Source organism: Xyrauchen texanus, chromosome 4 (genome assembly GCF_025860055.1).
Source record: "Xyrauchen texanus isolate HMW12.3.18 chromosome 4, RBS_HiC_50CHRs, whole genome shotgun sequence".
Taxonomy (NCBI): Eukaryota; Metazoa; Chordata; class Actinopteri; order Cypriniformes; family Catostomidae; genus Xyrauchen; species Xyrauchen texanus.
Genome location: NC_068279.1, coordinates 28,393,598 through 28,407,091, shown reverse-complemented (window position 1 = coordinate 28,407,091; position 13,494 = coordinate 28,393,598). Strand labels below are relative to the sequence as shown.

The 13,494-nt window shown below is 39.2% G+C and overlaps 1 protein-coding gene across 2 annotated transcripts in view; it reads right to left on the bottom strand.

The window, feature by feature from the left end:
- The window catches only part of bmp2k (BMP2 inducible kinase), a 48,653-nt gene that overhangs the window by 15,432 nt on the left and 19,727 nt on the right, over positions 1-13,494 (bottom strand). For both annotated transcript variants that reach the window (XM_052125744.1, XM_052125745.1), the window contains exons 2-7: positions 9,809-9,927; positions 9,475-9,580; positions 8,710-8,852; positions 2,826-2,947; positions 2,501-2,582; positions 1,678-1,810 (exon numbers count right to left, since the gene is read on the bottom strand). In XM_052125744.1, the coding sequence (XP_051981704.1) occupies positions 1,678-1,810; positions 2,501-2,582; positions 2,826-2,947; positions 8,710-8,852; positions 9,475-9,580; positions 9,809-9,927 (705 nt within the window). The remainder of the gene's footprint in view (positions 1-1,677; positions 1,811-2,500; positions 2,583-2,825; positions 2,948-8,709; positions 8,853-9,474; positions 9,581-9,808; positions 9,928-13,494) is intronic.

Here is a 13,494-nt window from a genome sequence, read left to right as displayed (position 1 = left end):
TAATAACAACGTGAAAGAAGTTTGTTTGAAATCTTTACATTTATTCAAAATAAAAAATAAAAAAATAAAAATCACATGTACATAAGTATTCACAACCTTTGCTCAATACTTTGTTGAAGCACCTTTGGCACAAATTACAGCCTCATTTATTTTTGTGTATGAAGCTACAAGCTTGGTACATCTATTTTTGGGCAGTTTCTCCCAATCTTCTTTGCAGGACCTCTCAAGCTCCATCAGGTTGGATGGGGAGCGTTGGTGCACAGCCATTTTCAGATCTCTCCAGAGATGTTCAATCAGGTTCAAGTCTGGGCTTTGGCTGGGCCACTCAAGGACATTCACAGAGTTGTCCCATATTCCCTCCTTTGTTATCTTCGCTGTGTGCTTAGGGTCGTTGTCCTGTTGGAAGATTAACGTTCGCCCCAGTCTGAGGTCCAGAGCACTATGGAGCAGGTTTTCATGTACATTGCTGCATTCATCTTTCCCTCGATCCCGACTAGTCTCCCAGTTCCTGCCGCTGAAAAACATCCCCACAGCATCATGCTGCCACCACCATGCTTCACTGTAGGGATGGTATTGGCCAGGTATGAGCAGTGCCTGGTTTCCTCCAGACATGACGCTTGCCATTCAGGCCAAAGAGTTCGTCAGACCAGAGAATTTTGTTTCTCATGGTTTGAGAGTCTTTCAGGTGCCTTTTGGCAAACTCCAGGCGGGCAGTCATGTGCCTTTTACTGAGGAGTGGCTTCCGTCTGGCCACTCTCCCATACAGGCCTGATTGGTGGAGTGCTGCAGAGATGGTTGTTCTTCTGGAAGGTTCTCCTCTCTCCACAGAGAAACACTGGAGCTCTGTCAGAGTGACCATCGAGTTCTTGGTCACCTCCCTGACTAAAGCCCTTCTCCCCCGATCGCTCAGTTTGGCCAGGAGGCCAGCTCTAGGAAGAGTCCTGGTGCTTCCAAACTTCATCCATTTATGGATGAAGGAGGCCACTGTGCTCATTGGGACCTTCAAAGCTGCAGAAATTGTTCTGTACCCTTTCCTAGATCTGTGCCACGATACAATCCTGTCTCGGCAGTCTACAGACAATTCCTTGAACTTCATGCCTTGGTTTGTGCTCTGACATGCACTGGTAACTGTGGGACATGTGTGTGCCTTTCCAAATCATGTCCATTCAACTGAATTTACCACAGTTGGACTCCAATCAGGTTGTAGAAACATCTCAAGGATGATCAGTGGAAACAGGATGCACCTGAGCTCAATTTTGAGTGTCATGGCAAAGGCTGTGAATACTTCTGTACATGTGATTTTTTTTTAGTTTTTATTTTGAATACATTTGCAAAGATTTCAAACAAACTTCTTTCACGTTGTCATTATGGGGTATTGTTTGTAGAATTTTGAGGAAAATAATGAATTTAATCCATTTTGGAATAAGGCTGTAACATAACAAAATGTGGACAAAGTGAAGCGCTGTGAATACTTTCCGGATGCACTGTAGTATTGAGGTGAGCAAAGATACAAGCATGCAGTAGCTCTGTATAACTAGAGGGTGGAGCTGTTGTTTAACTTCAACATAGTTTCAAAAATCATACAATTTCACTAGCCATTCTGTCCACACTCGTATGTTAAACCATTTTATTACAGTAAATAATACATTTCACATCTCTTGGGAATCTTATGCTTACTGATTAAACAGTGCAATTTCGAAGAGAATTTGGAACCATCCGGAACAGTGAAGGTTCCATCGCATATGGCGACTTGACTTTCCCCAAATGGAAGTGTGAAGAAACACAGCTTGTACAACAAGCAACCAAGTGCCTGGGAGAGAAAGACAAGAATGAGTAATTCCACTCAAAACAAGCCAAAAATTACCTATTTAGAGCATTTGAATGATTACAGGTTGCTGCAATGAGTAAATACTCCATTGTGACAGCACTTAATATAGAGCTGACAGCTGCTGATAATTCTTTCTATTTTCAGAGGGAGCAAATGAGCAGGAAGTATTGCCATACATATCCACTTCCCACAGGAGCATGTTCTGACACAATGACCATGAACTGCTACCATCTGCACAAGAGACCTTTCCTTCGGTGGAACTGTAGGAGAACAATTTATTTTCTGTTCTAATGCCCAGCATCTGTTTAGGAGTTAGAGCTGTGAAATTAGACTAGTCTACCTCTTTAAGTTAAAGAGGAAGTTTGCCTTCATGAGGCCCTCTTTCTTTACAACGTGGCCAGAAATCAGGAAGCTACAGCCAGTCTTTTCTTTTTTCTTTCCTAATGTCCCATATGTTCTCTCTAGTGAACACGTTTTGATATATGATTGATCGCATCTTGATCTTTACAGTTATTTTTATATAAATAATATACCGTATCTATATCAGAGCACAACATTAACAAAGGACCAAATTTGAAAAACAATTTGGAATCTGTTCCTGCCATGTCAGTCTGACCAAACAAGCTCTCCAGCATGTCTGTGTATTTGAGAATACTTTGTATGTGTGCTTACCCAAATATCAGCCTTTGTGGTGATGGCTTTCCCTTGGTACAAGTTAATCATCTCTGGGGCACGATATGACAGAGTCGTGTATCTAAGCAGAAAAAAATTAAAACAAATGGAAGGTTTAAAAGAATTGCAGTAGATTAAGTAACAAGAAATTACATAATCTTGACAGGCTTAACACATTTTGTAGGTTGTTCTAGACAAGATAATGCATATCCAGAATGCCTTGCACTGACAAAATGTAAATTTGCTGCTTGTGTACCATCACTATTGTGCCCTCAAGCAAGGCGCACAGCCATAACTCTTCTCAGTATTGAAGAAAGAGTCTTACTTCTTGATCTCATCCTCCACGGCGGTTATTCCATCTTTATGTGGAAGCAGCACTTTATGGGTTGCGCTTCCAAAGTCACACAAGACATAGTTTCCCATGTCATTTAGGAGGATGTTTTCTACCTGCCAACACACATACACAGATATTCGAACCACTCTTAGTGACCTTGTTGATAGACCCAACTGGATTCCAACAATCACAAGAGAGTGGCAGGAGAGGAAGGAAATTGTGTTTGTCAAGCACTTTCTTAGCATCTTCTAGATAATCAATATCCATAAAAAAAGTTTTAGTATTCTGATGACTTCCTGTCATTAAAGATAAAAATGCACAAAAAGAACAAGCATTCAAACAATATGAAAAATGAAATGCTCCTTAGAACCTGTGGAAAATTAAATGCTAACACATTATCTTTGTATGTCAACGTGATAAGTATATAAGTCAAATTAAATATTGACATAAAATATGAATATGAAGTCAAATTTCAAATGAGTAACATGTAGGTAAGGTTTTAAGTGAATTACAAGTAAAAACATTTGTTACAAGAGTAGGGCGAACAACTGTAATGTTACATTTAAAGTGATGGTTCACCAAATCAAATCCTCTCATTTTTTTACTCACCATCATGATTTCCCAGGTGTGTATGACTTTCTTTCTTCAGCAGAACACATTTGAAGAAAAATAGAAAAATAAAATCTTAGCTCAGTAGGTCCCTAAAATGCAAGTAGATGGCGATTTCTCTTTTGAAGCTCCAAAAATCACAGACAGTTAGCATAAACATCATCGATACAACTCCAGCAGTTAATGTCTTCTAAAGTAGCACAATCGCTTTTGGATAGAAAAAGATAAATATTTAAACTCGAAATCAAGCATCCAGTCGGCAGCGGTACATGCGTGATGTAATTGTATTGGCATTTGAAACATGCGAGAACGGAGGCACGTGCGTCAGCGCTGTTTACAAGTGAGAAGGAAAAACACTGCAGTAGCTTGGTTGATTTTGATTTAGATCTGTATTTCTGTTTCTTTACTCACAATGGTGCATTTGTGTGCTCTTTTGTGTCTAAACCGAGAGAAGAACATGAGATTACCTGTGAATCATGGTAATGCAAATACATCACACGAGAGACCGCTTGAACTCCAACCTCTCTGAAGCGTTATAGTTAAAAAGTACTTAAATGAGGAAAGTCACATGACGCCATTTGAGTGAGTGGACGTGTGAAAGGCGAGCTCTGCATACTTTGCTAGTTTTAATACTATTTGTGTCATAACCCGGTGAGATTCGATACACCCTGATTCTTAACTGTTCTTGGTGGACAAAATGTAAAAAAATTCTGGAGATATTAAAAGACACTTACATGTTCGGGTTGATTCCCATGAGAAACAGGCCGAAAGCCTTGGTCTTAATTCGGATGGTGAACTGAAAGAAATCTGGTGTAAAATGATGAATGTGTCGGTGATGCTGACGAAGGCTGTTGCAGACTTGGAGATCTTGCTGTAATACATCGATCGATCACTAATCAATTCTCTGAGTTGGTTATGAGATTGTCGGACATCGAGAGACGGATCGATTATCTGGAGTCATCGGAGAGGAAATTAGCTTAACCAGCTAGAGACCAAGATTTGGACTGCGTTTGGGAGAAACTGTAAGATTTGGAGAATCATAATCGACAATACAATGTCTGAATTGTTGGAATTCCTGAGCACGAGGAAGGGCGAGATATGGTGAAATTCCTAGACGAGCTCTTCCTGAACCTGCTCGACATTATAGGCCATAAAATGGAAATCGAGCAAGCTCACATAGTTCCGGCTCGGAGATCCGCTGAGGAAGACAGGCCCTGATGAATTCTGGACAAATTTCTGAGATCATCCAATAAAGATCTCGTGTTACACAAGTCGAGGAAAAGGAAGCCTTTCTTGGAAAAACCACAGCATTTTCTTGTTCCCAGACTTTGCGAATTTGAGAAGAGACAAACGTGAACGATTCAGGGAATGCAAGAAACTCAACGGAAGGTCACTTTTGCTCTGATGTTTCCGGCCAAACTGAGAATAGATACTAAGGATGGGCATAGAGAATTTACATGCCCACATCAAGCACCGTCCTTCATAAAAACATTGGCACGAGTAAGCCATTTGGTTATTTTTATGTTGCGGTTTAGTGTAGAGTGTGAACCGAATCACTTCGCCGACATACACACTCGACAGCCTGAGGAAGATGGGCACCTTTTCGTTTAATTTTGTGCAGGTTTGTAGGAGTTTGTTTTGTGGAATATTTCTTGCAGGACATTGGAATTAGTGTGACTGCCCGAAGAACTGAATGGCCTGTTTTTTTTTTTGTTTGTGCTGGTTCCGCTTGCAGCTGGAGCTTGTTTTGTGGAGGCACACACCTTCGAGACAGTTAAGTGGATGAATCTACATGTTTTTTTGTGTGTGTGTTTATTCCGCTTATTGGATGGAGTTTGTTTTATAGATTATCTTCCGTTTCACAAATATTTGTATAGAAACACTAGACTTGAGCAATCCGAAAGCAAATTTGTCGTGTGGGCTCTCGTATGCGTATATGAACTGTTTAAGTTTAGAGGGATGGGCGCCATTTAGTCGTACGCAGGGATGGTGCACACGTTTTTCTGTTTGTTTTGTTCTGGGGAATGTTCGGGGGTTGATTGTTGCACCAATGTGGAATGTGGTTTTTATAATTTTATTTTTGACACACAATCTATTTTTTCTAATATGTCAAAATGTCAATGCTAATATGAGTGGATCATCTCTCTCCATGTGGAATGTGAATGGGTTGGGGCACCCCATAAAAAGAAGGAAGGTTATATATTTTCTTAAACATAAGAAATAAAATATAGTGTTTCTTCAAGAAATGCATCTTTCACAGCAGGAAGCTGAAAGATTTGGAAAGATATGGGGTGGGCATGTTTTCTTTAGTGCTGGCTCAATTAAGAGCAGGGGAGTAATGACATTGACAAGTAAGCAGCTAAAATTCAAACGTCTCAATCAGATTAAAGATAAATTATGAAGGGTCATTATTGTTTTAGCAGAAATTCAGGGGCAAAGTTTGATTTTGGCTAATATTTACTCACATAAACTGATGATCAGGGCTTTTTTATAGATCTTGAAGGGAGGTTGCAAGCCGCTGGCACCCCTAATGATATAATATTGGGAGGAGACTTTAATCTTTTGATGGACTCAGTCCTTGATCATAGTGAAGCAAAAGTTTGTAACCCCCTTAGAGTAATTTTGACGCTTCACAGGATGTGTAAAAATGTTGGTCTCACAGATATTTGGAGACTTTTGAACCCATCTAGTAGGGACTATAAATTTTTTTCATCAGTCCATAAGATTTATATATATAAATCTATTCTAGAATAAATCTTATATATATATTATATAATAAATCTTATATATATTAAAGTCCCTCATTTCATCTGTTGTGGACTGCTCAATTGGAAACATTTCAGTCTCAGATCACACCCTGTTGTGTTTAGAGGTGTTGCCATATACGGAGAAAAAGAAATCATATAGTTGGTGCTTTAATGTATTCCTAATGCAAAATCCAGAATTCCAACAAATGTTAAAAGCTGAAATCAATATTTATATGGAGATCAACTGGTCCTCAGTATTCTCTGTGGGCATGGCTTGGGAGGCACTTAAGGTGGTTCTTAGGGGTCGGATAATACAGTATGCCTCATTCATCAAAAAATCCAAATCATGAGAACTCGTGGAGTTAGAAGGGAATATTAAAAATGCAGAGGCAGAGCTGAAGCACCGAATGTCATCTGATGGGATCAGAGAATTGACCCGATCGAAATATAGATATAATACTATTTTGTCACAGAAGGTGGAGTTTTGGCAATTCAGGACAAGACAATCATACTTTGAGTCGGGGGATAAAGTAGGGAAGCTTTTGGTTAGATTTATAAACCAGAGAGAGTCCTTTTCTTCCTTTCCTTCAATGAAAACTGCTAGTGGTGAAATATTTACATCAGTCATTGATATTAATAATGCTTTTAAAGAATTCTATCTTCATCTTTATAGTTCTATGTCTTTGTTTACTGATGAAGATATTAGAAATTTGTGGAAAAATTAGATCTCCCTAATCTGACAAATGAGCAAAAAAATTCTCGATTCCCAGATATCCTTGGGAGGACCTTAATGAGGTAATTAAGGCTTTAGCTGCAGGCAAATCTCTGGGGCCAGATGGCTTTGCTGCTGAATTTTTTAGATCTTATGCTACAAAGTTGGCTCCACTTTTGTTAGAAGTTTATAAGGAAAGCTTCCGCCAACCATGACACAAGCCCGGATCAATCAGATACATAAAAAAGACAAAGATCCAAGCGAGTGCAAGAGTTACCGTCCAATTTCCCTGATTCAGCTAGACACTAAAATTTTGGTTAACCGATTAAGTTATGAAAACTCTTATACATATAGATCAGGTGGGGTTTATTCGGGGTCGTCACTCTTCTGATAACATTAGGTGTTTCATCAATATCATGTGGTCAGTGGTGAATGATCAGACTCGGTCGCTGCCATCTCACTTGACGCCGAAAAGGCATTCGTTGTGCTAGAATGGGATGATCTTATTAAGATTTTGGAAATATACAGGTTCGGAAATACTTTTATTGAGTGAATTAAGTTACTTTATAGACACCTGGTAGTGCCGGTACAAAATTCTGATCATTTTACTCTAGATAGGGGCACCCGGCAGGGTTGCCCTCTTTCCCATTATTTTTCTGTCTTGCCCTGGAATCATTTGCAGCCACAATAAGAAAGGAGGATGATTTTCCAGGGTTGATGGCGGAAGGGGTGGTGCATAAGCTTTAGCTCATATTTTAATATCTTAAAATATTGATTACAACAAAAATAAAAAAAAGTAATTAAATATTTTTCTTTTTCGCACCCAACTTTCGCACCACTTTAGAAGACATTAATGTAACCGCTGGAGTCATATGGATGACGTTTATGCCAACTGTCTGTGATTTGTGGAGTTTCAAATGAGTAATCTCCATTCACTTGCATTTTTAGTACCTACTGAGCCAAGATATTTTTCTATTTTTCTTCAAATGTGTTCTACTGAAGAAAGTAAGTCATACGCACCTGATATCATAATGGTGAGTAAATAATGAGAGAAGTTTCATTTTTGGGTGAACTATCCTAACTAAGTTATTTTTGGACGTTGACAATGACTGGTCCTTATCCACCTTTGTTATATAAAAATTAACAGCCTAGACATTTTACAATTTTACTCCTTTTGAGTGGCAAGAGGGTGTGAAGATGATGACAGGCTATCGACAAGTAAACAAACAAATTTCTTCCGCTTCAATGTTCAATGATTTCCTAATTATTTTAGACTGTGATTGAATTTGACTGGTGGGAAAAGAACATTCTGTTGAATGGCACTGTTGGCCTGTTCCCACATCTTTATGTCAAAAGGGCAGCCATGCTTTTTCAAGTGCTGATGCTTTTCATAGACACAGCATAACATTGCCTGGGTTTCAACTAATGTTTTCCCCAATAATGTTTGAGACTCTAGTATTTGGTTTGGGAAATCATGTCTGGTATCATTGAGTTGAACAGAAATGGCCAAGACATGGTTCTTTAATTTGACAAGGAGTGTCCTTAATTTACCCTACCAGGCCAACATAGTCAGACAAAAGAGAATAACCGATCATCCAGTGACCTTGTATTTGCACTCCAGCAATTATGATATCACGAAGACTAAAGTGCAGGCATGTCTCTGCTTGTGTCTATAGCTTCACATCTAGTGTTTCTCAAGAGTAAACAAGTGTTTAATGAAACATTTAATTTTGTAAGGAATTAATGCCAAGCAAATCATCTAGATCCAGTTGTCTATAACATCACTAAAACAGCTTCTGCATTGTACCTTCAGGTCTCTGTGGATGATTGGAGTTTTGCACTGGTGGAGTCTGGCAACAGCTTCACAGGTGTCACAGAACATGCCGAGCACCTCTGCCTCAGTGAATCCTATGTGAAGTCGCTGGTTCATCTGCTTCACCACCTGACCAGCTAGACAGCACAAAAAATTATATCAAATCAACAGCCTACTTTTATCAAAATAATTTCTCATTTTGCACTTGGTAAAGACACTGGCTACCACCCCCAGGAGTTTGCTAGTTTGCTAGTTCGAATCCCAGGGTGTGCTGAGTGACTCCAGCCAGGTCTCCTAAGCAACCAAATTGGCCCGGTTGCTAGGGAGGGTAGAGTCACATTGGGTAACCTCATGGTCACTATAATGTGGTTAGTTCTCAGTGGGGCGCGTGGTGAGTTGAGCATGGATGCCGCGGTGGATGGCGTGAAGCCTCAACACACGCTATGTCTCCGTGGCAACGCGTTCAACAAGCCACGTGATAAGAAGCACGGGTTGATGATTTCAGACGCGGAGGAAGCTGGTTTTACTTGGTTTACTATTAGGAACAAATTGTGCAGCAAATTGATAAAATTGTGATTTCAGCTAAAACTGAAGCTCTTTTAGAAAATCCGTCACATTCCTACTGTTTAATATAGACACCGTAATATATAATATGATTGAAAGTCAAATAACCTAAATTTTACTTCTTCGAGCTTTTGTCTCATTAATTATAAATCACACATTTCACACACAGACATATAATGTTTAGATTTGTATTACCTTTGCAATACTCCATAAGAATCAGAACCTCCCATACACTGTCTCCCACTGTGTTGGTGGTTGAGTCCTGATAGCGCACAATGTTCTTGTGGCCTGACAACTCTTTCTGTGGGGACATAAACGAGCACACATACGTTAACCAATAACACTGAATATCAGTTTCTCTTTGTATCACTACAGCAAATGACACTGAGTAAGCCTAGAAGGAAATTACAAACAGTACAGAACCCTTGAACACAAGTAACATCGTGAACTGAAGTTGTATGAACATATCTGTAGGTCACATGACCCTAATGAAAAATACCCCTCACCCCAAACACCCTGTTTCACTCACCATGATTGTGATCTCCCGCTTGAAGATGTTTAGATCATGGATATTGTTTACATACGTCCTTTTCAGGGCACATCTTACTCCACTGTGTGTGCGGGCCAAAAACACCATGGAGAAACCTCCTGCATAAACATCCACATACATAATAAAGGGTTAATTGATTCTTATCAGCCCCAGCGAATGAGTAGTTTGTCCAGTGACTATCATCGAGCATTTGAAACAAAACTATTTTCTTTGAAATGGTTAAAAATGTTTTGCTTGATTTATACACAAGAACATATGCACGTAAGCAAACAAGGGAGGGTTTCCCAACCATGAACTGAAGGGCGTTTGTGACATTACATTAAAAATTTTAATAAAATGTCTTTTAATTTTTTTAATCTAATCACTTCACTCTGATCTGATATACAAAGAAATTTATAAAAAATTTATTTGGTATGTGAACTTGCAGACATTTTCATAATCGATTGTTGTGAAAACATGCATTTACAGAGAAATGCTCTCTTTACAACAGAGGACGTGAAGGATGTGCAGCTGTGTTTTTTTATCTTCTGTGTTGTGGACAACACGGACACGCAGTGACAAGGTGCAAACTGCAGTTCGCCCTCTAACATCAGAAGACTGCTGGCATGATTACTGAACCCATTTGTTCTGAAATTGATTAATCAACAATCGATAAGCTTAAATCAATCAAATAATTAACGACTATTAATTGATTATCGATATAATAGTATAAATAGTATAAATCTCATGTATTAGCGTGATGGATGATTGACAGGTAGAACAAAAAAATATATATATATAATTTAATGTATATGCCATTATAATGGATTCTACGCCTCTGAATGTTGTAGACTCTGACGGGTAAAAATAGACCATGATGAAATTTTACAACTCAGCCCGTCAAAATGATGGATAAAGATTTTTTCTAGCGCAACCTCTGGTTTATTCTTTTCCATTTCATTCCATATTTTCCTCATCTACAACTGAAAGACCTGTTCCCCTGCATAATGAATTGGAGCAGCAGTAAATGAAGATTAACCAGACAGAAAAGGTTAAACTTTGTAACACAATGATATGTGTTCAAGGCTCACTCTTGTTTATGTTCAATGCAGGTAGGAGACAGACAGCACATGATGCTGGTATATTTATATTCTAAAAATAAAAAGATACACAAGAACCATTGACATTCACAATAAACCTGGGACTTTTTTACTGACAGAATTGAATATAATGCACAAGTTGAATAGACTACTTTTAAAGTACTTTGACAAAGAGCACTCTGAGAATTCTGCAGAAAATGCTCCACATTAAAATAGTTTTTGCTAGCAATTGCAATAAGGTTCAAAACACCCCAGAGTTTAATATCCAGCCACCTTGCTTAAGATTCCAAGCTGCAGCCAAGTGGCAATCATAATGAATGTGAGTATTGACTGCCTACATAGTGGAAAGGGGCTCTAAACACCAACATGGAGCGGAAAGGGGCGCCATGCCTCCGCAATGCTTTTCCCATCCGTTTCAGGGTGAATGAATCCTGGCAACGTGTGACTGGCAAGTCTTTTCTCATTAACAGCATGCTGAGTCACGGAGCGGACTGCAGAAAAAGAGAGTGCCCTGACACAAAGGAGGACTTACAATGCCGGACTTATTGCCTAACAAACTCATGCTTGTTTAGCTGCCCTGAACTGAAAATGTATTTGAATGGAGACCCACTAATCGAGACCTCGAAAATGCAAAGAAAAACAGTGTTGCATGAAATCTAATGGAATACGTTTTTAAAATATTTATTAACCATCATGCATAATCCACCAAGATATGTTGCAGTAATAACATCCCTCTCAATAAGTTAGAGAAAAGACTTTGTGCGTTTCAAAGTGTTCATAACCTACTCTGTTAAAACACTATGAGGTGATGGGAATGAGGCAACATTAAGCTGAATTCCAAGTGTTTTTGATTTTATGTGGTGATGGAGGATCCACTGGCAAAAGTCTGGGTTTGTAACAAGAGTGGGCAGCAAAGAGGGGCTTGACAGAGCCTTGTAGTCAACACGTTGTGAGACCCATCAAATGCTTATTGTGCCACATCGCTGCTGTCATAAATGATGTAATCTCCTTACTCAATAGTTAGTTCGTTTACATTCAGTTACAATCAAGATACAGCTGGTTGTTGCATAGTCGGGTTTACAAAGTCTTCATCTATGTATACACAACAAAATACATAATTGTATAATTAAAGGAAGGACAACAGAGTTTGTTTTAAATACACACTGCGTGTCACCTCTCTTTCAGAGCACGTGCACAATGCCAAGGCCAATTAATTGCGGTCTGATAAAAGCTAGGTTGTGTAATCCAGAGAGGCTAGCAGTGGCTGGTGGTTAGGTCGCAAGTGGTGTGTGGAGAGTCTAAACAGCACTGTTTCTTTACAATGAATATTATTATTAAAATATTAGTAAGGATATATGGTACGTTTATTCACTATATCTGATCATTTATATGGTTTTGTTTGCTGTGATACATGTAACGCATTTTCAAAACAAATTATTTAATAGTTAATTTTACAGGCTATATGATGATTTAAACCTACATGGAATCCCCCTTGATCTCAGATAAACCTTTCCACGCATAACTTTTCTTAAATATGTCCCTGTATGTGGGCAGAGACATATCAAATAACACTGGTAAATTGCTAACAGCAAGGATTAGCCTTTCCTCCATCTTTATGTCACTGCAGGTGCTGAGAGAGAGAGAGAGAGAGAGAGAGAAGGATCACGTCTCTCGTATTGGCCGATTTACTCCCGAAAGTCAATCATCATTTGCATAAAATTAAAAAATTTCTCAACTTTGTCGCATTGCTGGACACGCCTACATCCTCTCGTCAACGGTCTCCATCGCTCGTGTTTCCGGAAGTAACCAGCTCTCAATGAAAATGAATGAGATGAGGTTGTTTTGTCACTGCGTGTCGCCAGCAGTGTGAACGCAGTTTTAGCAAGCTAGCTTTGAAAGCATAGAGCCAGCTCTCGCTTCAGAGGTGTCGCCAAAGCCAAGCCTCCTCTATTACACATGAACACACAGAGCAGAGTCTAAGTGCCAGGAGGAGAGATGTGTTGGTGGAATCGATCGCAACGGTATCAGATTACCTCTCATTCACAGGTTAGACATTACAATAACAACGAATGCAATTCTCACACTCGCTCTGCACTGCGTCAAGGAACCCCTGCTGATGACGTGTGATTGTCTGCACGAAAAAGTTGCGTGGCGGTATGCAAATATAGACTGACAGACAGGAAGGACATCCTATCATTACATTTGGACTGAATGCAATGATTGGTCGATATTCTTTCACAGAAAAGTTTTCGCAAAATTTGGACTGATACAATTTCAGTCAGACAAAGCATTTACATTACATTTTTAAAAACGAATTATTGTTTGAGTCGACTGAAATTGAACTTTCAAAGTGCATTTAATCGTGTGAGCAAGTGAGACTTGCCATGCATGTATCAGGTGTCCTCCACATCCAAGTCAAGCAGGATATCGTCAAACGTCTACTAAAATGTAAATTGTTTATCTCTTTGCCTCTGAGCCCAATGTCCCCTCTGCACCAGCCCATCTTCGCTTCCGCTACCCAACTTGGTGTGAAATATCTCATTCTTTTTGCCAGTCCAGGCTTCTTGATGGCATAGAAAATTAAAC